The 25,377-nt window shown below is 40.2% G+C and overlaps 1 protein-coding gene across 1 annotated transcript in view; it reads right to left on the minus strand.

The window, feature by feature from the left end:
- Positions 1-16,160, minus strand: part of LOC139758947 (uncharacterized) — a 179,256-nt gene extending 163,096 nt beyond the window's left edge. Inside the window, exon 1 of the mRNA XM_071680763.1 lies at positions 16,013-16,160. Coding sequence (XP_071536864.1) covers positions 16,013-16,091 — 79 coding nt within the window. The 5' untranslated portion in view covers positions 16,092-16,160. The remainder of the gene's footprint in view (positions 1-16,012) is intronic.
- Between the last annotated feature and the right edge of the window lie 9,217 nt (positions 16,161-25,377).

Raw genomic sequence — 25,377 nt, forward strand, 5'->3', positions numbered from 1 at the left:
AATATTGGGGTGAAGAGAGTGGTGAGAGTAAGCAAGCTTGGAAAGGAGTCTTGTGTGAGGAAGTACCAGGAGGAATTGAGTGCAGAATGGAAAAAGGTTAGAGCAAAGGACGTAAAGGGATTGGGGGAGGAATGAAATGAATTCAAGAAAGCAGTGATGGCTTGCACAAAAGATGCTTGTGGCATGAGAAAAGTGGGAGGTGGGCAGATTAGAAAGGGTAGTGAGTGGTGGGATGAAGAAGTAAGTTTGCTAGTGGAAGAAAAGAGAGAGGTGTTTGGACGATTTTTTCAGGGAAGTAGTGCGAATGACTCGGAGATGTATAAAAGGAAGAGCCAGGAGGTCAAGAGAAAGGTGCAAGAGGTGAAAAAGAGGCAAATGTGAGTTTGGATGAGACAGTATCATTAAATTTCGGGGAGAATAAAAAGATGTTTTGGAAGAAGGTAAATAAAGTACGTAAGACAAGAGAACAAATGGGAACATCGGTGAACGGGGCTAATGGGGAGGTAATAAAAAGTAGTGGTGAAGTGAGAAGGAGATGGAGTGAGTATTTTGAAGGTTTGTTGAATGTGCTTGATAATCGAGTGACAAATATGGGGTGTTTTCGTCGAGGTGGTGTGCGAAGTGAGAGGGTCACGGAAAATGGTTTGGAAAACAGAGAAGAGGTAGGGAAAGATTTGCGGAAGATGGAAGCCGGCAAGGCGGCGGGTTTGGATGGTATTGCACTGGAATTTATTAAAAAAGGGGGTGACTGTGTTGTTGACTGGTTGGTAAGGTTATTCAGTGTATATATATGGTTCATGATGAAGTGCCTGAGAATTGGCAGAATGTATGCATAGTGCCATTGTACAAAGGCAAAGGGGATAAAGGTGAATGTTCAAATTAGTGAGGTATAAGTTTGTTGAGTATTTCTGGGAAACTATATGGGAGGGTATAGATTGAGAGGGTAAAGGTGTGTACAGAGAATCAGATTAGGCGAGAGCAGTGTGGTTTCAAAAGTGGTAAGAATGTGTGGATCAGGTGAATGCTTTGAAGAATTTATGTGGGAAATACTTAGAAAAACAGTTGGATTTGTACGTGGCATTTATAGATATGGAGAAGGCATATGATAGAGTTGATAGAGATGCTTTTTGGAAGGTATCAAGAGTATATGGTGTGGGAGGTAAGTTGCCAGAAGCAGTGAAAAGTTTTTATCTAGGATGTAAGGCATGTGTATTAGTAAGAAGAGAGGAAAGTGATTGGTTATTAGGTTCAGTAGGGTTTACAGAAAAGTTGATTGGGATGTAAGTTTGAATGGAGAAAAACTGGAGGAAGTGAAGAGATTTAGATATCTGGGGGTGGATTTATCAGCGGAGGGAACCATGGAAGCGGAAGTGAGGCACAGGGTAGGGGAGGGGGGCGAAGGATGCGGAAGCGTTGAAGAATGTGTGGAAAGCGAGAACATTATCTTGGAGATCAAAAATGGGTATGTTTGAAGGAATAGCGCTTCCAACAATGTTATATAGTGGCGAGGCATGGGCTATAGGTAGGGTTGTGAGGAGGAAGGTTGATGTGTTGGAAATGAGGTGTTTAGGACAATGTTTGGTGTGAGGTGGTTTGATCGAGTAAATAATGAAGGGGTAAGAGTGTGTGCTAATAAAAAGAGTGTGGTTGAGAGAGCAGAGGGTGAATTGAAACGGTTTGGTCACATGGAGAGAATGAGTGAGGAAAGATTGACAAAGAGGATATACGTGTCTGAGGTGGAGGGAACGAGGAGAAGTGGGAGACCAAATTGGAGGTGGAAGGATCTAGTGAAAAATATTTTGAGCGATCGGGTCCTGAACAGACAGTTGGGTGAAAGGCGTGCAAGGAACAGAGTGAATTGGAACGATACAGTATACCGGGATCGACGTTTTGTTAGTGGATTGAACCGGGGCATGTCAAACATCTGGGGTAAACCATGGAAAGTTTTGTGGGGCCTGGGTATGGAAAGGGAGTTGTGGTTTCGATGCATTACACATGACAGCTGGAGAATGAGTTTGAACCTTTGTTGTCTTTTCCTAGCGCCACCTTGAGCGCGCTCGGGGGGAGAGGGGTGCTTTTTCATGTGTGGCTGGGTGGCGACGAGAATGGATGAAGGCAGCAAGTATGGATATGTACGTGAGTATATATGTGTATGTCTGTTTATGTATATGTATGTATACGTATAGGTATGTATATATGCGTGTGAGAGAGCGGGAGACAGCGACGAAGTATAATGAGTTATAAGAATATATATATATATATATATATATATATATATATATATATATATATATATATATATATATATATATATATATATATATATATATTTCTTTCTTTCTTTCAAACTATTCGCCATTTCCCGCATTAGCGAGGTAGCGTTAAGAACAGAGGACTGGGCCTTTGAGGGAATACCCTCACCTGGCCCAATTCTCTGTTCCTTCTTTTGGAAAATTAAAAAAAAAAAAAAAAACGAGAGGGGAGGATTTCCAGCCCCCCGCTCCCTCCCCTTTTAGTCGCCTTCTACGACACGCAGCGGATACGTGGGAGGTATTCTTTCTCCCCTATCCCCAGGGAAAAAAGTATATATATATATATACATATGTATATATATATATATATATATATATATATATATATAGAGAGAGAGAGAGAGAGAGAGAGAGAGAGAGAGAGAGAGAGAGAGAGAGAGGTGAAAAAGAGGTCAAATGAGAGTTGGGGTGAGAGAGGATCATTAAATTTTATGGAGAATAAAAAGATGTTTTGGAAGGAGGTAAATAAAGTGCGTAAGACAAGGGAACAAATGGGAACGTCAGTGAAGGGGGCTAATGGAGAGGTGATAACAAGTAGTAGTGATGTGAGGAGATGGAGTGAGTATCTTGAAGGTTTGTTAAATGTGTTTGATGATAGAGTGGCAGATATAGGGTGTTTTGGTCGAGGTGGTGTGCAAAGTGAGAGCGTTAGGAAGAATGATTTGGTAAACAGAGAAGAGATAGTAAAAGCTTTGCGGAAGATGAAAGCCGGCAAAGCAGCGGATTTGGCTGGTATTGCAGTGGAATTTATTAAAAAAGGAGGTGACTGTACTGTTGACTGGTTGGTAGGGTTATAAAATGTATGTATGATTCATGGTGAGGTACCTGAGGATTGGCGGAATGCTTGCAGTGTGCCATTGTACAAAGGCAAAGGGGATTAAAGTGAGTGCTCAAATTGCAGAGGTATAAGTTTGGTCAGTATTCCTTGGAAATTATATGGGAGGGTATTGATTGAGAGGGTGAAGGCATGTACAGAGAATCAGATTAGGGAAGACCAGTGTAGTTTCAGAAATGGTAGAGGATGTGTGGATAAGATGGTTGCTTTGAAGAATGTACGTGAGAAATACTTAGAAAGGCAAATGGATTTGTATGTAGCTTTTATGGATCTGGAGAAGGCATATGATAGAGTTGATAGAGATACTCTGTGGAAGCTATTAAGAATATATTTTGTGGGAGGCAAGGTGTTAGAAGCAGTGAAAAGTTTTTATCGAGGATGTAAGGCATGTGTACGTGTAGGAAGAGAGGAAAGTGATTGCTTCTCAGTGAATGTTGGTTTGCGGCAGGGGTGCGTGATGTCTCCATGGTCATTTAATTTGTTTATGGATGGGGTTGTTAGGGAGGCGAGTGCAAGATTGTGGAAAGAGGGGCAAGTATGCAGTCTGTTGTGGATGAAAGAGCTTGGGAAGTAAGTCAGTTGTTGTTCGCTGATGATACAGCGCTGGTGGCTGATTCGGGTGAGAAACTGCAGAAGCTGGTGACTGAGTTTGGTAGAGTGTGTGAGAGAAGAAAGCTGAGAGTAGATGTGAATACGAGCAAGGTTATTAGGCACAGTAGGGTGAGGGACAAGTCAATTGGGAGGTAAGTTTGAATGGAGAAAAACTGGAGGAAGTGAAGTGTTTTAGATATCTGGGAGTGGATTTGGCAGAAGATGGAACCATGGAAGCGGAAGTGAATCATATGGTGGGGGAGGGGGCGAAAGTTTTGAGAGCGTTGAAGAATGTGTGGAAGTCTAGAACATTATCTCGAAAACCCAAAATGTGTATGTTTGAAAGAATAGTGCTTCCAACAATGTTATGTGGTTGTGAGGTGTGTCATATAGATAGAGTTGTGTGGAGGAGGGTGGATGTGCTGGAAATGAGATGTTTGAGGACAGCATGTGGTGTGAGGTGGTTTGATCAAGTAAGTAATAAAAGGGTAAGAGAGATGTGTGGTAACAAAATAAGTGTTTTTGAGAGAGCACAAGAGGGTGTTTTGAAATGGTTTGGTCACATGGAGAGAATGAGTGAGGAAAGATTGCCAAAGAGGATACATATATATATATATATATATATATATATATATATATATATATATATATATATATATATATATATATATATATATATATATATATATATATATATATATATATATATATATATATGATATATATATGTTAGAGGTGGAGGGAAAGAGAAGTGGGAGACCAAATTGAAGGTGGAAACATGGAGTGAAAAAGATTCTGAGTGATCGGGGCCTAAACATGCAAGAGGGTGAAAAGCGTGCAAGGAATAGAGTGAATTGGAACGATGTGGTATACCGGGGTCGACGGGCTGTCAACGGATTGAACCAGGGCATGTGAAGCTTCTGGGGTAAACCAGTGAAAGTTTTGTGGGTCCTGGATGTGGAAAGGGAGCTGTGGTTTCGGTGCATTATACATGACAGCTAGAGACTGAGTGTGAACGAATGGGGCCTTTGTTGTCTTTTCCTAGCGCTACCTGGCGCACATGCGGGAGGAAGAGGTTGTTATTTCATGTGTGGCGGGGTGGCGACAGAAATGAATAAGAGCAGACAGTATGAATTGTGTACATGTGTATGTATATGTATATGTCTGTGTGTGTATATGTATGTATACGTTGAGATGTTTAGGTATGTATATGTGCGTGTGTGGACATGTATTCTTATACAAGTGTATGTGGGTGGGTTGGGCCATTCTTTCATCTGTTTCCCTGCGCTACCTCGCTAACGCGGGAGACAGCGACAAAGTATAATAGTAAAACACACACACACACACAGAGACACATATATATATATTTATATATATAAATATAGATATATTGGTTCTCAGTGAATGTAGGTTTGCGGCAGGGGTGTGTGATGTCTCCATGGTTGTTTAATTTGTTTATGGATGGGGTTGTTAGGGAGGTAAATGCAAGAGTTTTGGAAAGAGGGGCAAGTATGAAGTCTGTTGGGGATGAGAGAGCTTGGGAAGTGAGTCAGTTGTTGTTCGCTGATGATACAGCGCTGGTGGCTGATTCATGTGAGAAACTGCAGAAGCTGGTGACTGAGTTTGGTAAAGTGTGTGGAAGAAGAAAGTTAAGAGTAAATGTGAATAAGAGCAAGGTTATTAGGTACAGTAGGGTTGAGGGTCAAGTCAATTGGGAGGTGAGTTTGAATGGAGATAAACTGGAGGAAGTGAAGTGTTTTAGATATCTGGGAGTGGATCTGGCAGCGGATGGAACCATGGAAGCGGAAGTGGATCATAGGGTGGGGGAGGGGGCGAAAATTCTGGGGGCCTTGAAGAATGTGTGGAAGTCGAGAACATTATCTCGGAAAGCAAAAATGGGTATGTTTGAAGGAATAGTGGTTCCAACAATGTTGTATGGTTGCGAGGCGTGGGCAATGGATAGAGTTGTGCGCAGGAGGATGGATGTGCTGGAAATGAGATGTTTGAGGACAATGTGTGGTGTGAGGTGGTTTGATCGAGTGAGTAACGTAAGGGTAAGAAAGATGTGTAGAAATAAAAAGAGCGTGGTTGAGAGAGCAGAAGAGGGTGTTTTGAAGTGGTTTGGGCACATGGAGAGGATGAGTGAGGAAAGATTGACCAAGAGGATATATGTGTCGGAGGTGGAGGGAGCAAGGAGAAGAGGGAGACCAAATTGGAGGTGGAAAGATGGAGTGAAAAAGATTTTGTGTGATCGGGGCCTGAACATGCAGGAGGGTGAAAGGAGGGCAAGGAATAGAGTGAATTGGAGCGATGTGGTATACCGGGGTTGACGTGCTGTCAGTGGATTGAATTAAGGCATGTGAAACGTCTGGGGTAAACCATGGAAAGCTGTGTAGGTATGTATATTTGCGTGTGTGGACGTGTATGTATATACATGTGTATGGGGGTGGGTTGGGCCATTTCTTTCGTCTGTTTCCTTGCGCTACCTCGCAAACGCGGGAGACAGCGACAAAGCAAAAGAAAAAAAGAAAAAAAAAAATATATGTATATATATATAATATATATATATATATATATATATATATATATATATATATATATATATATATATATATATATATATATATATATATATATATGTATATATATATATATTCTTTTTTTTCTTTTACTTTGTCGCTGTCTCCCGCGTTTGCGAGGTAGCGCAAGGAAACAGACGAAAGAAATGGCCCAACTCACCCACATACACATGTATATACATACACGTCCACACACGCAAATATACATACCCATACATCTCAATGAACCCATGTATATACACACACAGACACATAGATATATACACATACACACAATTCACACTGTCTGCCTTTATTCATTCCTATCGCCACCTCGTTACACATGGAATAACATCTCCCTACCCCCTCATGTGTGTGAGGTAGCGCTAGGAAAAGACAACAAAGGCCCCATTCGTTAACACTCAGTCTCTAGCTGTCATGCAATAATGCCCGAAAACCACAGCTCCCTTTCCACATCCAGGCCCCAGCCAACTTTCCATGGTTTACCCCAGACGCTTCACATGCCCTGATTCAATCCATTGACAGCACGTCAACCCCAGTATACCAGATCGATCCAATTCACCCTATTCCTTGCACGCCTTTCACCCTCCTTCATGTTCAGGCCCCGGTCACTCAAAATCTTTTTCACTCCATCTCTCCACCTCCAATTTGGTCACCCACTTCTTGTTCCCTCCAACTCCGACACATGTATCCTCTTGGTCAATCTTTCCTCACTCGTTCTCTCCATGTGCCCAAACCATTTCATAACACCCTCTTCTGCTCTCTCAACCACGCTCTTTTTATTTCCACACATCTCTCTTACCCTTACATTACTTACTCGATCAAACCACCTCACACCACATATTGTCCTCAAACATCTTACTTCTAGCACATCCACCCTCCTGCGCACAACTCCATCCATAGCCCACGCCTCGCAGCCATACAACATTGTTGGAAGCACTATTCCTTCAAAGATAGCCATTTTTGCTTTCCGAGATAATGTTCTCGACTTCCACACATTCTTCAAGGCTCCCAGGGTTTTCGCACCCTCCCTCACCCTATGATTCACTTCCGCTTCCATGGTTCCTTCCGCTGCCAGATCCACTCCCAGATATCTAAAACACTTTACTTCCTCCAGTTTTTCTCCATTCACACTTACCTCCTAATTGACTTGGGTTGAGGACTTTCAACCCTACTGTAACTAATAACCTTGCTCTTATTCACATTTACTCTTAACTTTCTTCTTTCACACACTTTACCAAACTCAGTCACCAGCTTCTGCAGTTTCTCATATGAATCAGCCACCAGCGCTGTATCATCAGCGAACAACAACTGACTCACTTCCCAAGCTCTCTCGTCCCCAACAGACTTCATTCTTGCCCCTCTTTCCAAAACTCTTGCATTTACCTCCCTACCAACCCCATCCATAAACAAATTATACAACCATGGAGGCATCACACGCCCCTGCCGTAAACCTACATTCACTGAAAACCAATCACTTTCCTTTCCTCCTACACGTACACGTGCCTTACATCCTCGATAAAAACTTTTCACTGCTTCTAACAATATATATATATATATATATATATATATATATATATATATATATATATATATATATATATATATATATATATATATATATATATATATATATATATATATATATATATATATATATATTCATCCCTGTGATAGGGGAGAAAGAATACTTCCCACGTATTCCCTGCGTGTCGTAGACGGCGACTAAAAGGGGAGGGAGCGGGGGGCTGGAAATCCTCTCCTCTTGTTTTTTTTTTTTTTAATTTTCCAAAAGAAGGAACAGAGAAGGGGGGCAGGTGAGGATATTCCCTCAAAGGCCCAGTTCTCTGTTCTTAACGCTACCTCGCTAATGCGGGAAATGGCGAATAGTTTCAAAGAAAGATATATACATATGTATATATATATATATATATATATATATATATATATATATATATATATATATATATATATATATATATATATATATATATATATATATATATATATATATATATATAACGCTACCTCGCTATCGCGGGAAATAGCGAATAGTATGAAAAAAAAAAAAAAAAAAAATATATATATATATATATATATATATATATATATATATATATATATATATATATATACATACATATATATATATATATATATATATATATATATATATATATATATATATATATATATATATATATATATATATATATATATTTTTTTTTTTTTTTTTTTTTTCATACTATTCGCCATTTCCCGCATTAGCGAGGTAGCGCTGAGAACAGAGGAGTGGGCCCTTGAGGGAATATCCTCACCTGGGCCCCTTCTCTGTTCCCTCTTTTGGAAAAAAAAAAAAAAAAAAAAAATATATATATATATATATATATATATATATATATATATATATATATATATATATATATATATATATATATATATATATATACGAATAAAGTGCATATGAACGCGCACCTCCATTGAAGATACAAACCTCCAATAGCCAGGATCGAACCCGGGACCCCTGATCCATAGGTGGGAGCGTTACTGCTAGGATATGATCGCCCCTATAGATATTCATATACCTCCGCGTTGCACAGTTAGGTTCGGTAAAATGCTATCTGCAGGCGGTGTCAGCCTGATGGGAAAAGACCGGTACAGACCACTTTGCTCACCAACGTGAGACGAAGGGTATTCGAGTACATAGTATTCGAATAGTCATTTCCCTATTAGGGGCAATCATAGCCTAGCGGTAGCAGGGGCCCCGGGTTCGATCCTGGCTGTTGGAGGTTTGTATCTTCTATGAAGATGCGCGTTCATATGCACTTTGTTCGTATATATATATATATATATATATTTTTTTTTTTTTTTTTTTTTTTTATACTTTGTCGCTGTCTCCCTGGGGATTAAGAATACTTTCCACGTATTCCCTGCGTGTCGTAGAAGCCGACTAAAAGAGGAGGGAGCGGGGGGGCTGGAAATCCTCCCCTCTCGTTTTTTTTTTAATTCTCCAAAAGAAGGAACAGAGGGGGCCAGATGAAGATATTCCAAAAAAGGCCCAGTACTCTATTCTAAACGCTACCTCGCTAACGCGGGAACTGGCAAATAGTTTAAAAGAAAGAAAGTGAGTGAGTTGTTGTTCGCTGATGATACAGCGCTGGTGGCTGATTCATGTGAGAAACTGCAGAAGCTGGTGACTGAGTTTGGTAAAGTGTATGAAAGAAGAAAGTTAAGAGTAAATGTGAATAAGAGCAAGGTTATTAGGTACTGTAGGGTTGAAGGTCAAGTCAATTGGGAGGTAAGTTTGAATGGAGAAAAACTGGAGGAAGTAAAGTGTTTTAGATATCTGGGAGTGGATCTGGCAGCGGATGGAACCATGGAAGCGGAAGTGGATCGTAGGGTGGGGGAGGGGGCGAAAATTCTGGGAGCCTTGAAGAATGTTTGGAAGTCGAGAACATTATCTCGGAAAGCAAAAATGGGTATGTTTGAAGGAACAGTGGTTCCAACAATGTTGTATGGTTGCGAGGCGTGGGCTATGGATAGAGTTGTGCGCAGGAGAATGGATGTGCTGGAAATGAGATGTTTGAGGACAATGTGTGGTGTGAGGTGGTTTGATCGAGTAAGTAACGTGAGGGTGGGAGAGATGTGTGGAAATAAAAAGAGCGTGGTTGAGAGAGCAGAAGAGGGTGTTTTGAAATGGTTTGGGCACATGGAGAGAATGAGTGAGGAAAGATTGACCAGGAGGATATATGTGTCGGAGGTGGAGGGAACGAGGAGAGGTGGGAGACCGGATTGGAGGTGGAAAGATGAAGTGCGGGAGATTTTTTGTGATCGGGGCCTGAACATGCAGGAGGGTGAAAGGAGGGCAAGGAAGAGAGTGAATTGGATCGATGTGGTATACCGGGGTTGACGTGCTGTCAGTGGATTAAATCAGGGCATGTGAAGCGTCTGGGGTAAACCATGGAAAGCTGTGTAGGTATGTATATTTCCGTGTGTGGACGTATGTATATACATGTGTATGGGGGTGGATTGGGCCATTTCTTTTGTCTGTTTATTTGCGCTACTTCGCAAACGCGGGAGACAGCGACAAAGCAAAAAAAAAAAAAAAAAAAAAAAATATATATATATATATATATATATATATATATATATATATATATATATATATATATATATATATATATATATATATATATATATATATATATATATATATATATATATATATATATATATATATATATATATATATATATATACATATACATATATATATATATATATATATATATATATATATATATATATATATATATATATATATATATATATATATATATATATATATATATATATATATATATATATATATATATATATATATATATATATATATATATATATATATATATATATATATATATATATATATATACACACACACAAACACACACACCTAATGCCTTCCAACAGCTCGGCTGTGAGTAACGGGGTCTGGAGGGCTCACATCCCTTCAGGCTCACTTTACTAGTGATAAGCATTATGTGTTCTATGAAAGTGCATGTTCATATGCACTATATCAATGTTTTACCTCCACCTTTGACAGCAAGTTCTGTAAAATGTTAAGTACCGGAAATGTGAGCTTGGAGGGATTTGACCGGATATGAGACGAAGGGTATTCGATTACTAATATTCTGATAGTCATTTTCTTATTAGGGACGATCATGGTCATGCGGTTAACGTTCCCATCTACCACGAAAAAGGTTCTGCGTTCGAATCCTTGCTGTTGGAGGGGATTATGTGTTCTATGAAAGTGCGCACTCATATGCACTATAGTTCGTGTGTGTGTTTGATCGAGTAAGTAATGAAAGGGTAAGAGAGATGTGTGGTAATATAAAGAGTGTGGGTGAGAGAGCAGAAGAGGGTGTTTTGAAATGGTTTGGTCACATGGAGAGAATGAGTGAGGAAAGATTGACAAAGGGGATATATGTGTCAGAGGTGGAGGGAACGAGAAGTGGGAGACCAAATTGAAGGTGGAAAGATGGAGTGAAAAAGATTTTAAGTGAATGGGGCCTGAACATGCAGGAGGGTGAAAGGCGTGCAAGGAATAGAGCGAATTAGAACGATGTGGTATACCTAGGTCGATGTGCTGTCAATGAATTGAACCAGGGCATGTGAAGCAACGGGGGAAACCATGGAAAGCTTTATGAGGCCTGGATGTGGAAAGGGAGGTGTGGTTTCGGTGCATAATACATGACAGCTAGAGACTGAGTGTGAACGAATGTGGCCTTTGTTGTCTTTTCCTAGCGCTACCTCGCGCACATGCGGGGGGGGAGGGAGTTGTAATATCATGTTTGGCGGGGTGGCGACGGAAATGAATAAGGGCACACAATATGTATTATGTACATGTGTATATATGTATATGTCTGTGTGTGTATATATATGTATACGTTGAGATGTATAGATATGTATATGTGCGTGTGTGGACGTGTATGTATATACGTGTGTGTAGGTTGGCTGGGCCATTTTTTCGTTTCCTTGCGCTACCTCGCTAACGCGGGAGACAGCGACAAATTATAATAAATGAATAATATATATATATATGTAGGGTAGTGAGTGGTGGGATGAAGAAGTAAGATTATTAGTGAAAGAGAAGAGAGAGGCATTTGGACGATTTTTGCAGGGAAAAAATGCAATTGAGTGGGAGATGTATAAAAGAAAGAGACAGGAGGTCATGAGAAAGGTGCAAGAGGTGAAAAAGAGGGCAAATGAGAGTTGGGGTGAGAGAGTATCAGTAAATTTTAGGGAGAATAAAAAGATGTTCTGGAACGAGGTAAACAAAGTGCGTAAGACAAGGGAGCAAATGGGAACTTCAGTGAAGGGCGCAAATGGGGAGGTGATAACAAGTAGTGGTGATGTGAGAAGGAGATGGAGTGAGTATTTTGAAGGTTTGTTGAATGTGTTTGATGATAGAGTGGCAGATATAGGGTGTTTTGGTCGAGGTGGTGTGCGAAGTGAGAGGGTTAGGGAAAATGATTTGGTAAACAGAGAAGAGGTAGTAAAAGCTTTGCGGAAGATGAAAGCCGGCAAGGCAGCAGGTTTGGATGGTATTGCAGTGGAATTTATTAAAAAAGGGGGTGACTGTATTATTGACTGGTTGGTAAGGTTATTTAATGTATGTATGACTCATGGTGAGGTGCCTGAGGATTGGCGGAATTCGTGCATAGTGCCATAGTACAAAGGCAAAGGGGATAAGAGTGAGTGCTCAACTTACAGAGGTATAAGTTTGTTGAGTATTCCTGGTAAATTATATGGGAGGGTATTGATTGAGAGGGTGAAGGCATGTACAGAGCATCAGATTGGGGAAGAGCAGTGTGGTTTCAGAAGTGGTAGAGGATGTGTGGATCAGGTGTTTGCTTTGAAGAATGTGAGAAATACTTAGAAAAGCAAATGGATTTGTATGTAGCATTTATGGATCTGGAGAAGGCATATGATAGAGTTGATAGAGATGCTCTGTGGAAGGTATTAAGAATATATGGTGTGTGAGGCAAGATGTTAGAAGCAGTGAAAAGTTTTTATCGAGGATGTAAGGCATGTGTACGTGTAGGAAGAGAGGAAAGTGATTGGTTCTCAGTGAATGTAGGTTTGCGGCAGGGGTGTGTGATGTCTCCATGGTTGTTTAATTTGTTTATGGATGGGGTTGATAGGGAGGTGAATGCAAGAGTTTTGGAAAGAGGGGCAAGTATGAAGTCTGGTGGGGATGAGAGAGCTTGGGAAGTGAGTCAGTTGTTGTTCGCTGATGATACAGCGCTGGTGGCTGATTCCTGTGAGAAACTGCAGAAGCTGGTGACTCAGTTTGGTAAAGTGTGTGAAAGAAGAAAGTTAAGAGTAAATGTGAATAAGAGCAAGGTAATTAGGTACAGTAGGGTTGAGGGTCAAGTCAATTGGGAGGTAAGTTTGAATGGAGAAAAACTGGAGGAAGTAAAGTGTTTTAGATATCTGGGAGTGGATCTGGCAGAGGATGGAACCATGGAAGCGGAAGTGGATCATAGGGTGGGGGAGGAGGCGAAAATCCTGGGAGCCTTGAAGAATGTGTGGAAGTCGAGAACATTATCTCGGAAAGCAAAAATGGGTATGTTTGAAGGAATAGTGGTTCCAACAATGTTGTATGGTTGTGAGGCGTGGGCTATGGATAGAGTTGTGCGCAGGAGGATGGATGTGCTGGAAATGAGATGTTTGAGGACAATGTGTGGTGTGAGGTGGTTTGATCGAGTAAGTAACGTAAGGGTAAGAGAGATGTGTGGAAATAAAAAGAGCGTGGTTGAGAGAGCAGAAGAGGGTGTTTTGAAATGGTTTGGGCACATGGAGAGAATGAGTGAGGAAAGATTGACCAGGAGGATATATGTGTCGGAGGTGGAGGGAACGAGGAGAAGTGGGAGACCAAATTGGAGGTGGAAAGATGGAGTGAAAAAGATTTTGTGTGATCGGGGCCTGAACATGCAGGAGGGTGAAAGGAGGGCAAGGAATAGAGTGAATTGGATCGATGTGGGATACCGGGGTTGACGTGCTGTCAGTGGATTGAATCAGTGCATATGAAGCGTCTGGGGTAAACCATGGAAAGCTGTGTAGGTATGTATATTTGCGTGTGTGGACGTATGTATATACATGTGTATGGGGGTGGGTTGGGCCATTTCTTTCGTCTGTTTCCTTGCGCTACCTCGCAAACGCGGGAGACAGCGACAAAGCAAAATGAAAAAAAATATATGTGTATATATATATATATATATATATATATATATATATATATATATATATATATATATATATATATATATATATATATATATATATACATATATGTATTTATATATACATATATATATATACATATATACATATATGTATTTATATATATATATATATGTATATATATATATATGTATATATATATATATATATATATATATATATATATATATATATATATATATATATATATATATATATATATATATATATATATATATATATATATTTCCCTGGGGATAGGGGAGAAAGAATACTTCCCACGTATTCCCTGCGTGTCGTAGAAGGCGACTAAAAGGGAAGGGAGCGGGGGGGCTGGAAATCCTCCCCGCTCAGTTTTTTCAATTTTCCAAAAGAAGGAACAGAGAAGGGGGCCAGGTGAGGATATTCCCTCAAAGGTCCAGTCCCCTGTTCTTAACGCTACCTTGCTAACACGGGAAATGGCGAATAGTATGAAAAAAAAAAAAAAAATATATATGTATATATATATATATATATATATATATATATATATATATATATATATATATATATATATATATATATATATATATATATATATATATATATATAGATACATATATATATATATATATATATATATATATATATATATATATATATATATATATATATATATATATATATATATATATATATATATATATATATATAACGAAACTTACTTTCCTGGAAGAGCCAGGCTTTAGAATTGTTTTCCTTCGCTTGTGTACCTCTAAGTATCGGGTCTACAAACGCCTTTTAACCCTTGATTGATTTGGCTACTGTCATTCTCGTTCTCTCTTCCCTGTCATGAAATACTGCATTGATTGTGACATTTTTTTTTATTGTCCCGTGCCAAGTCGGTCACTACATATGAGCAAACAGTCTTGTTTTCTGTAAATTTCAATGTGTTCAGTAACTGATAGCGTGAAATAAACGAAGTAAATCTCTCATAATTGAAAGTTTAAAATTTCCGTGTTGCACATCAGTTCCTCATGAGAACATAGGTCTCATGCACATTGAGATGTCATCTTTTTAACTCAATCATAACCTAACACACAATGTATAGAAAGTCATGACAAAGCCTCTTTACTGCGTGTATGTTGTTGAGTCTAGAGGTAATCCGTGTTAGGCGTCCAAACACAACATGAATGGCACTAGAACTAGCTTTTTAGGGGTTCCAGGGGAATCTACATAATTCATCTACGCAAGCATGGTGGAAATATTACACATACCGGCTTTGTAACCCCTAAAAAAGGCGAAAAGAATGTGTAAAATATCTTAAACAAACAACAATAAAAATGATGTGATGATTACGTTTCCTTGTCCAGTGAGGCTACTCTTGCCTCACACATTCTTACATAGAAAGTGGTTTGATTCTCTGCTGCCGACGTGTTACCTGCGCCCGCAAGTTGAAAAGCTAGCACCAAGATGTAACGACATCTATCGGGTAATACTTTACGCTTGTATACAAAATTGGCACAGTAATACACACACGATATACAAATCTTTCCGACGTGGAATGTGATATGTGACATTTCCGGTGGTTGGTCATAAACTTAAAGTAAGAACAGAACACGATCCTCCTCCGCTAACTTCCTTTCATGATGGAGTCGCATTGAATCCGTAGCCACAATGGCCAAAGTAATCTATCCTGAGTTCCTGGCCCTATTGACCAAATTACTCATCCAGATTCCCTAAACACAGTGGCTAAGTATATTCATCCGAGGCCTATACCAAAATGGACTGGCATACTCACTCTAAGCCCCTGACCATCATAGTCAGGTGTAGTCACTCTGAACCCCTAATCACAGTGGCTAGATGCACTCTTTCTGAGCACCTGGCCACACTAGCCTAGAATACTCACCCAGGTTACAGAGACTCACCCTGAGCCCGTGTGATGGACACAGTAGCTGCCATAATAGCAACCTGAACTAACAGCGATAATGGCGAACGCTCTCTCATGTTGTCAGCTTCCCCGATGTGACCCACAACACAACTGGAGTCTCGGCCCGTTCTGGTCTTTTCTTTTTTTTGGCTGCTTCTGCTGCTGTTGCCCTCTCAGCATTTCTTCACATATTATGCTTGTTCTCACGAATGAACTAAAGATTTCCAATTTCTTTTTCTGTACGATAATTATCAGAGAAAAATTCATATAAAGTATTCATGAAAGAAAAAATATCTATACTTTAACAGCACACAAAAATAGAATGCTTATGTATACAGTTAATAATCAGCTTGAGCAGGTTTGGTGCAAACCTCACCCTCCAGTCTGATACTGGAGGGTGAGTTGCTTGTCCCGCCTCTCCTCTGTTACGATGATATTGTGCATCTTATGGATTCATGAAATGTTTGTTTTACGTTAAAGACTAAGCTCAGTCTGAGAACATCTAGTTGTTACACAGTACAAACAGAGAACAAGACCAAACAGCTAGAACGTAGTTTCTTGAATGTAGGCGTGTAATGACCTTCCTGGAAGTGATGCGAGAGAGTTATACACACGACGCCACACCTCTGCTCCTCACTTCCCTCGTAATGTTTTCCAAAATCTTTCGTTTGCCATTGCAACCTCCGCTCTTTCACTAAATCCTCTTCCATTGATCCATTGCCCTATTGCCATAAAAGCATTTCCTCACATCTTACCTGGTCCTCACCTGCTGCTTAGTTTTTCACCGTGTTCACCAGTTGAAGGGTTAGCTCGTTCTAGTACACTGGGTATAGCTGAACATAAACGAGATAAAGGAGGTGGGGAGGCCTCAAGGTCTGCTCATGTCTCTCCATAACCCTTTGTCCTCTGCGGAAATGACCCGGGCTGCCCAAATCCTAGTGTTGCATTGCAGTGTCCATCTCCCAACGGAGGACATTTCTTTAGGTTTCTTCAGATGGGGAGGCCAAATTTCTTTATGTATATTCGCATGTGAGGTTTACATACGCAGCGAACATCTTGAACATCAACTTGTCATATATCTGAAGGTGATCTGGATACAGGCCAAGAATAGGCGCTTCCTAATAATCTCACACAGGTTTTTCTCGGAACAACTTTGTGTATTTGTGTATTTGTCTATCTTTGTGTGTGTGTCTCTCTCTCTCTCTCTCTCTCTCTCTCTCTCTCTCTCTCTCTCTCAATATGTCCCTGGGAATAAAGGAAAAGGAATACTTCCCACTAAGGGAAGGGAGCAGGGGAATGGAAATCCTCCCCAACTCCATTTTTTTGACTTTCCGAAAAAAAAAAGAACAGAGAAGGGGGCCAAGTGAGGATATTGCGCCTAAGGCTAAGTCCTCTCTTCTGGACGCTACCTCGCTAATGTTGGAAATAGCGATGAAGAAAAAAGATATATATATATGTATATATATATATATATATATATATATATATATATATATATATATATATCTTTTTCTTTCAAACTATTCGCCATTTCCCGCATTAGCGAGGTAGCGTTAAGAACAAAAGACTGGGCATTTGAGGGAAATCCTCACCTGGCCCCCTTCTCCGTTCTGTATATATATATATATATATATATATATATATATATATATATATATATATATATATATATATATATATATATATATATATATATATATATATTTTCTCATACTATTCGCCATTTCCCGAGATAGCGAGGTAGCGTTAAGAACAGAGGACTGGGCCTTTGAGGGAATATCCTCACCTGGCCCTCCTCTCTGTTCCTTCTTTTGGAAAAAAAAAAAAAAAAAAGCTGGTAACTGAGTTTGCTAAAGTATGTGAAAGAAGAAAGCTGAGAATAAATGTGAATAAAAGGTTATTAGGTACAGAAGGGTTTAGGGGCAAGTCACCTGCATAGTAAGTCTGAATGAAGAAAAACTGGAGGAAGTGAAGTGTTTTAGATATCTGGGAGTGGATCTGGCAGCGGATGGAACCATGGAAGCGGAAGTGAATCATAGGGTGGGGGAGCGGGCGAAAGTTCTGGGAGACTTGAAGAATGTGTGTAAGTCGAGAACATTATCTCGGAAAGCAAAAAAGAGTATGTTTGAAGGAATAGTGGTTCCAACAATGTTATATGGTTGCGAGGCGTGGGCTATGGATAGAGTTGTGCGGAGGAGGGTGGATGTGCTAGAAATGAGATGCTTGAGAACAATAAGTGGTGTGAGGTGGTTTGAGTAAGTAATAATAGGGTAAGAGATATGTGTGGCAATAAAAAAAGTGTGGTTGAGAGAGCAGAAGAAGGTGTTTTAAAATGGTTTGTTCACATGGAAAGAATGAGTGAGGAAAGATTGACCAAGAGGATATATGTGTCAAAGGTGGAGGGAACGAGGAGAAGTGGAAGACCAAATTGGAGGTGGAAAGATGGAGTGAAAAAGATTTTGAGCTATCGGAACCTGAACATGCAGGAGGGTGAAAGGCGTGCAAGGAATAAAGTGAATTGGAACGATGTGGTATACCGGGGTCGACTTGCTGTCAATAAATTGAACCAGGGCATGTGAAGCGTCTGGGGTAAACCATGGAAAGTTCTGTGGGGCCTGGGTCTGGAAAGGAGCTGTGGTTTCGTTGCATTATGACATGACAGCTAGAGACTGAGTGTGAAAGAATGGGGCTTTTGTTGTCTTTTCCTAGCGCTACCTCGCGCACATGAGGGGGAAGGGGTTGTTATTTCATGTGTGGCGGGGTGGCTATGGGAATGAATAAAGGCAGACAGTATGAATTATGTACATGTGTGTATATGTATGTGTCTGTGTATGCATATATATGTATACGCTGAGATGTATAGGTATGTATATTTGCGTGTGTGGACTTGTATGTATATACATGTGTATGTAGGTGGGTTGGGCCATTCTTTCGTCAGTTTCCTTGAGCTACCTCGCTAACGCGGGAGACAGCGACAAAGCAATGAATATATATATATATATATATATATATATATATATATATATATATATATATATATATATATATATATATATATTATCTCGGAAAGCAAAAATGGGTATGTTTGAAGGAATAGTGGTTCCAACAATGTTGTATGGTTGCGAGGCGTGGGCTATGGATAGAGTCGTGCGCAGGAGGATGGATGTGCTGGAAATGAGATGTTTGAGGACAATGTGTGGTGTGAGGTGGTTTGATCGAGTGAGTAACGTAAGGGTAAGAGAGATGTGTGGAAATAAAAAGAGCGTGGTTGAGAGAGCAGAAGAGGGTGTTTTGAAGTGGTTTGGGCACATGGAGAGGATGAGTGAGGAAAGATTGACCAAGAGGATATATGTGTCGGAGGTGGAGGGAACAAGGAGAAGAGGGAGACCAAATTGGAGGTGGAAAGATGGAGTGAAAAAGATTTTGTGTGATCGGGGCCTGAACATGCAGGAGGGTGAAAGGAGGGCAAGGAATAAAGTGAATTGGAGCGATGTGGTATACCGGGGTTGACGTGCTGTCAGTGGATTGAAGCAAGGCATGTGAAGCGTCTGGGGTAAACCATGGAAAGCTGTGTAGGTATGTATATTTGCGTGTGTGGACGTATGTATATACATGTGTATGGGGGGGGGGGGGTTGGGCCATTTCTTTCGTCTGTTTCCTTGCGCTACCTCGCAAACGCGGGAGACAGCGACAAAGTATAATAAAAAAATATAAATAATATATATATATATATATATATATATATATATATATATATCCCTGGGGATAGGGGGGAAAGAATACTTCCCACGTATTCCCTGCATGTCGTAGAAGGCGACTAAAAGGGGAGGGAGCGGGTGGCTGGAAATCCTCCCCTCTCGCTTTTTTTTTAATTTTCCAAAAGAATGAAAAGAGAAGGGGGCCAGGTGAGGATATTTCCTCAATGGCCCAGTCCTCTGTTCTCAACGCTACCTCGCTAATGCGGGATATGGCGAATAGTATAAAAAAATGAATATATATATATATATATATATATATATATATATATATATATATATATATATATATATATATATATATATATATATATATATATATATATATATATATATATATATATATATATATATATATATATATATATATATATCCCGCGTTAGCGAAGTAGCGCAAGGAAGCAGATTAAAGAATGGCCCTACCCAATCATATACTCATGTATATACATAAACGCCCACACACGCACATATACATACCAATGCATTTCAAAGTATACATGCATATACATACACACACATATATATATATGCACATACACATATTCATACATGCTGCCTTCATCCATTCCCGCCGCCAACCCGTCATACATATAAATACACGAAAGCGCACTTGGGAAATTATCGTATTTCATTTCCCTGTGGTAAGAAAGGCATAACACATGACAGCTAGAGACAGTGTGAACGAATGTGGCCTTCTGTGCTTCTTTTCCTGGCAATACCTCGTTGAAATATGGGGTAGCGGTGCTGTTTCCTGTGGAATGGGGTGGCGACAAGAGTGGATGCGGGCGAGCGGGTGTGAATGTGTACCAGTGTATAAGTGTATATGTCTGTAAATGTGTATGTATATATACGTGTGTGTGTGTGTGTGTGTGTGCATGTGTGGGCGCTTGTGAGTATGTGAGCGGATGGGCCATTCTTCTGCTTTGTGGCGCTGCCTCGCAGGCGCAGGGGCGCCGATCGAGTATAGTAATAATGATAATGATGATTATATATATATATATATATATATATATATATATATATATATATATATATATATATATATTTTTTTTTTTTTTTTTTTTTTGCTTTGTCGCTGTCTCCCGCGTTTGCGAGGTAGCGCAAGGAAACAGACGAAAGAAATGGCCCAACCCCCCCCCATACACATGTATATACATACGTCCACACACGCAAATATACATACCTACACAGCTTTCCATGGTTTACCCCAGACGCTTCACATGCCTTGATTCAATCCACTGACAGCACGTCAACCCCGGTATACCACATCGATCCAATTCACTCTATTCCTTGCCCTCTTTTCACCCTCCTGCATGTTCAGGCCCCGATCACACAAAATCTTTTTCACTCCATCTTTCCACCTCCAATTTGGTCTCCCTCTTCTCCTCGTTCCCTCCACCTCCTACACATATATCCTCTTGGTCAATCTTTCCTCACTCATTCTCTCCATGTGACCAAACCATTTCAAAACACCCTCTTCTTCTCTCTCAACCACGCTCTTTTTATTTCCACACATCTCTCTTACCCTTACGTTACTTACTCGATGAAACCACCTCACACCACACATTGTCCTCAAACATCTCATTTCCAGCACATCCATCCTCCTGCGCACAACTCTATCCATAGTCCACGCCTCGCAACCATACAACATTGTTGGAACCACTATTCCTTCAAACATACCCATTTTTGCTTTCCGAGATAATGTTCTCGACTTCCACACATTCTTCAAGGCTACCAGAATTTTCGCCCCCTCCCCTACCCTAAGATCCACTTCCGCTTCCTTGCCCTCTTTTCACCCTCCTGCATGTTCAGGCCCCGATCACACAAAATCTTTTTCACTCCATCTTTCCACCTCCAATTTCGTCTCCCTCTTCTCCTCGTTCCCTCCACCTCCGACATATATATCCTCTTGGTCAATCTTTCCTCACTCATTCTCTCCATGTGACCAAACCATTTCAAAACACCCTCTTCTTCTCTCTCAACCACGCTCTTTTTATTTCCACACATCTCTCTTACCCTTACGTTACTTACTCGATCAAACCACCTCACACCACACATTGTCCTCAAACATCTCATTTCCAGCACATCCATCCTCCTGCGCACAACTCTATCCATAGTCCACGCCTCGCAACCATACAACATTGTTGGAACCACTATTCCTTCAAACATACCCATTTTTGCTCTCCGAGATAATGTTCTCGACTTCCACACATTGTTCAAGGCTCCCAGAATTTTCGCCCCCTCCCCCACCCTATGATCCACTTCCGCTTCCATGGTTCCATCCGCTGCCAGATCCACTCCCAGATATCTAAAAACTTCACTTATTTTTTTTTTTTTTTCATACTATTTGCCATTTCCCGCGTTAGCGAGGTAGCGAGGTTTCTCACCCGAATCAGCCACCAGCGCTGTTTCATCAGCGAATAACAACTGACTCACTTTCCAAACCCTCTCATCCAGAACAGACTGCACACATTCCAAAACTTTTGTATTCACCTCTCTAACAACCACATCCATAAACAAATTAAACTACCATGGAGACCTCACGCACGCCTGCCGGAAACCGCCATTCACTGGGAACCAATCACTTTCCTTTCTTCCTACTCGTACACATGCCTCACATCCTCGATAAAAACTTTTCACTGCTTCTAGCAACTTACCCCCCAGACCATATATTCTTAATATCTTCCACAGAATACCTCTATCAACTCTATCGTATGCTTTTTCCAGATCCATAAATGCTACATACGGCGATTAATTCTAAAGAGAGATATACATAAGTATACGTACGTAAATAGGAGAGATGGTCAGAGAGCGTTATTGGATTACGGGTTAATTGATAGGCGTGCGAAAGAGAGACTTTTGGATGTTAATGTGCTGAGAGGTGTAACTGGATGGATGTCTGATCATTATCTTGTGGAGGCGTAAGTGAAGATTTGTAGAGGTTTTCAGAAAAGAAGAGAGAATGTTGGGGTGAATAGAGTGGTGAGAGTAAGTGAGCTTGGGAAGGAGACCTGTGTGAGGAAGTACCAGGAGAGGCTGAGTACAGAATGGAAAAAGGTCGTAAGGACGTAAGGGGAGTGGGGGAGGAATGGGATGTATTTAGGGAAGCAGTGATGGCTTGCGCAAAAGATGCTTGTGGCATGAGAAGCGTGGGAGGTGGGCAGATTTGAAAGGGTAGTGAGTGGTGGGATGAAGAAGTATGATTATTAGTGAAAGAGAAAAAAGAGGCATTTGGACATTTTTTGCAGGGAAATAATGCAAATAATGACTGGGAGATGTATAAAAGAAAGAGGCAGGAGGCCAAGAGATAGGTGCAAGAGGTGAACAAGAGGGCAAATGAGAGCTAGGGTGAGAGAGTATCATTAAATCTTAGGGCGGGTAAAAGGATGTTTTAGAAGGAGGTAAATAAAGTGCGGAATGACAAGGGAACAAATGGAAACATCAGTGAAGGTGGCTATTGGGGAGGTGATAATAAGTAGTGGTGATGTAAGAAGGAGATGGAGTGAGTATTTTGAAGATTTGTTGAACGTGTTTGATGATAGGGTGTTTTGGTCGAGTGAGTTGGTTAGAGAGAATGATTTGGTAACCAGAGAAGAGGTAGTAAAAGCTTTGCAGAAGATGAAAGCCGGCAAGGCAGTGGGTTTGGAGTATTGCAGTGGAATTTATTAAAAAAGGGGGTGACTGTATTGTTGACTGGTTGGTAAGATTATCTAATGTATGTATGAGTCATGGTGAGGTGCCTGAGGATTGGCGGAATGCTTGCATAGTGCCATAGTACAAAGGCAAAAGGGATAAAAGTGAGTGCTCATATTGCAGAGGTATAAGTTTGTTGAGTATTCCTAGGAAATTATATGGGAGGATATTGATTGAGAGGGTGAAGGCATGTACCGAGCATCAGATTGGGGAAGAGCAATGTGGTTTCAGAAGTGGTAGAGGATGTGTGGATCAGGTGTTTGCTTTGAAGAATATATGTGAGAAATACTTAGAAGAGCAAATGGCTTTGTATGTAGCATTTACGGATCTCGAGAAGGTATATGATAGAGTTGATAGGGATACTCTGTGGAAGGTATAAAGAATATATGGTGTGGAAGGCAAGTTGTTAAAAGCAGTGAAAAGTTTTTATCGAGGATGTAAGGCATGTGTACGTGTAGGGAGAGAGGAAAGTGACTGGTTCTCAGTGAATGTTGGTTTGCGGTAGGGGTGCGTGATGTCTCCATGGCTGTTTAATTTGTTTATGGATGGGGTTGTTAGGGAGTTGAATGCAAGAGTTTTTGAATAAGGGGCAATTATGCAGTCTGCTGTGGACGAGAGAGCTCGGGAAGTGAGTCAGTTGTTGTTCGCTCTTGATACAGCGCTTGTGGCTGATTCATGTGAGAAACTGCAGAAGGTGGTGACTGAGTTTGGAAAAGTGTGTGAAAGAAGAAAGTTGAGAGTAAATGTGAATAAGAGCAAAGTTATTAGGCACAGTAGGGTTGAGGGACAAGTCAATTGGGGGGTAAGTTTGAATGAAGAAAAACTGGAGGAAGTGAAGTGTTTTAGATGTCTGGGAGTGAATTTGGCAGCGGATAGAACCATGGAAGCGGAAGTGAATCATAGGGTGGGGGAGGGGGTGAAAGTTCTGGGAGCGTTGAAGAATGTATGGAAGTCGGGAACGTTATCTTGGAAAGCAAAAATGGGCATGTTTGAAGGAATAGTGGTTCCAACAATGTTATATGGTTGTGAGGAGTGAACCAAAGATAGAGGTGTGCGCAGGAGGGTGGATGTGCTGGACTCCCTTTTAGTAAGACTAAAAGGAAATGTTTGGAAGATTAAAAACCTGTTTAGATTATTATATAAAAGCTGCTTGAGATATCTAAAACACTGTTTGGAAGAGAGAAAGATGCTTGTTTGAAGGGCGAAAAAATATACCTGATCGGAGGCTGATGAACTGCATGAAAGACTTAAAAACCTTTAAGAAGACTAAAAAGAACAGTTTTGAAAACTAAAAGCGAAATGTTTCGTAGACTTAAAGAATTCTGTTTGAAAACTAAAGATAGATCTGTTTGGAAATCGAAGAACCATGTGTTAGGGAGCATATAAAAATGCCTGTTAGGAAGGCAAAAAAAAAAAAAACTAGTTTACAAGAGTTATAAATCTGATGGAAAATTAAGATAGAACCACTTGGAAGACTGAGAAAAGATCTTTTAGTAAATTATATAATACCGTTCGGAACACTAAAATATGTTAGGAGAACTAAAATAGAACTGTTTTGAGGACTAAAAAAAAACCTGTTTGGGAGATCTAAAAACAGCTGTTTGGAAAACTTATAGAGTATTTGGAGGACTAAAACAACTGCTTGGAAGAGTACAAAAGCAACAGTTTAAAAGACTAAAAGAGGACTGTTTGGATTACTAAAAGAAGAAATGTTTGGAAGACTGAAAAAAAGAACTAATTGGATGACCAAAAAACAAGTGTGAAGAGTATAAAACTTCTGTACGACAATTGAAAGAGACCTGTTAGGAAGACTTAAAAAGAACTATTTGGAAAAGTAAAAAATGATGTTATAAAGAATAAAAACGCTGTTCGAAAGAGAAAAACATGACTGTTTAGAGGAGTAAAATTAGACTGA

Source organism: Panulirus ornatus, chromosome 32 (genome assembly GCF_036320965.1).
Source record: "Panulirus ornatus isolate Po-2019 chromosome 32, ASM3632096v1, whole genome shotgun sequence".
Lineage (NCBI taxonomy): Eukaryota > Metazoa > Arthropoda > Malacostraca > Decapoda > Palinuridae > Panulirus > Panulirus ornatus.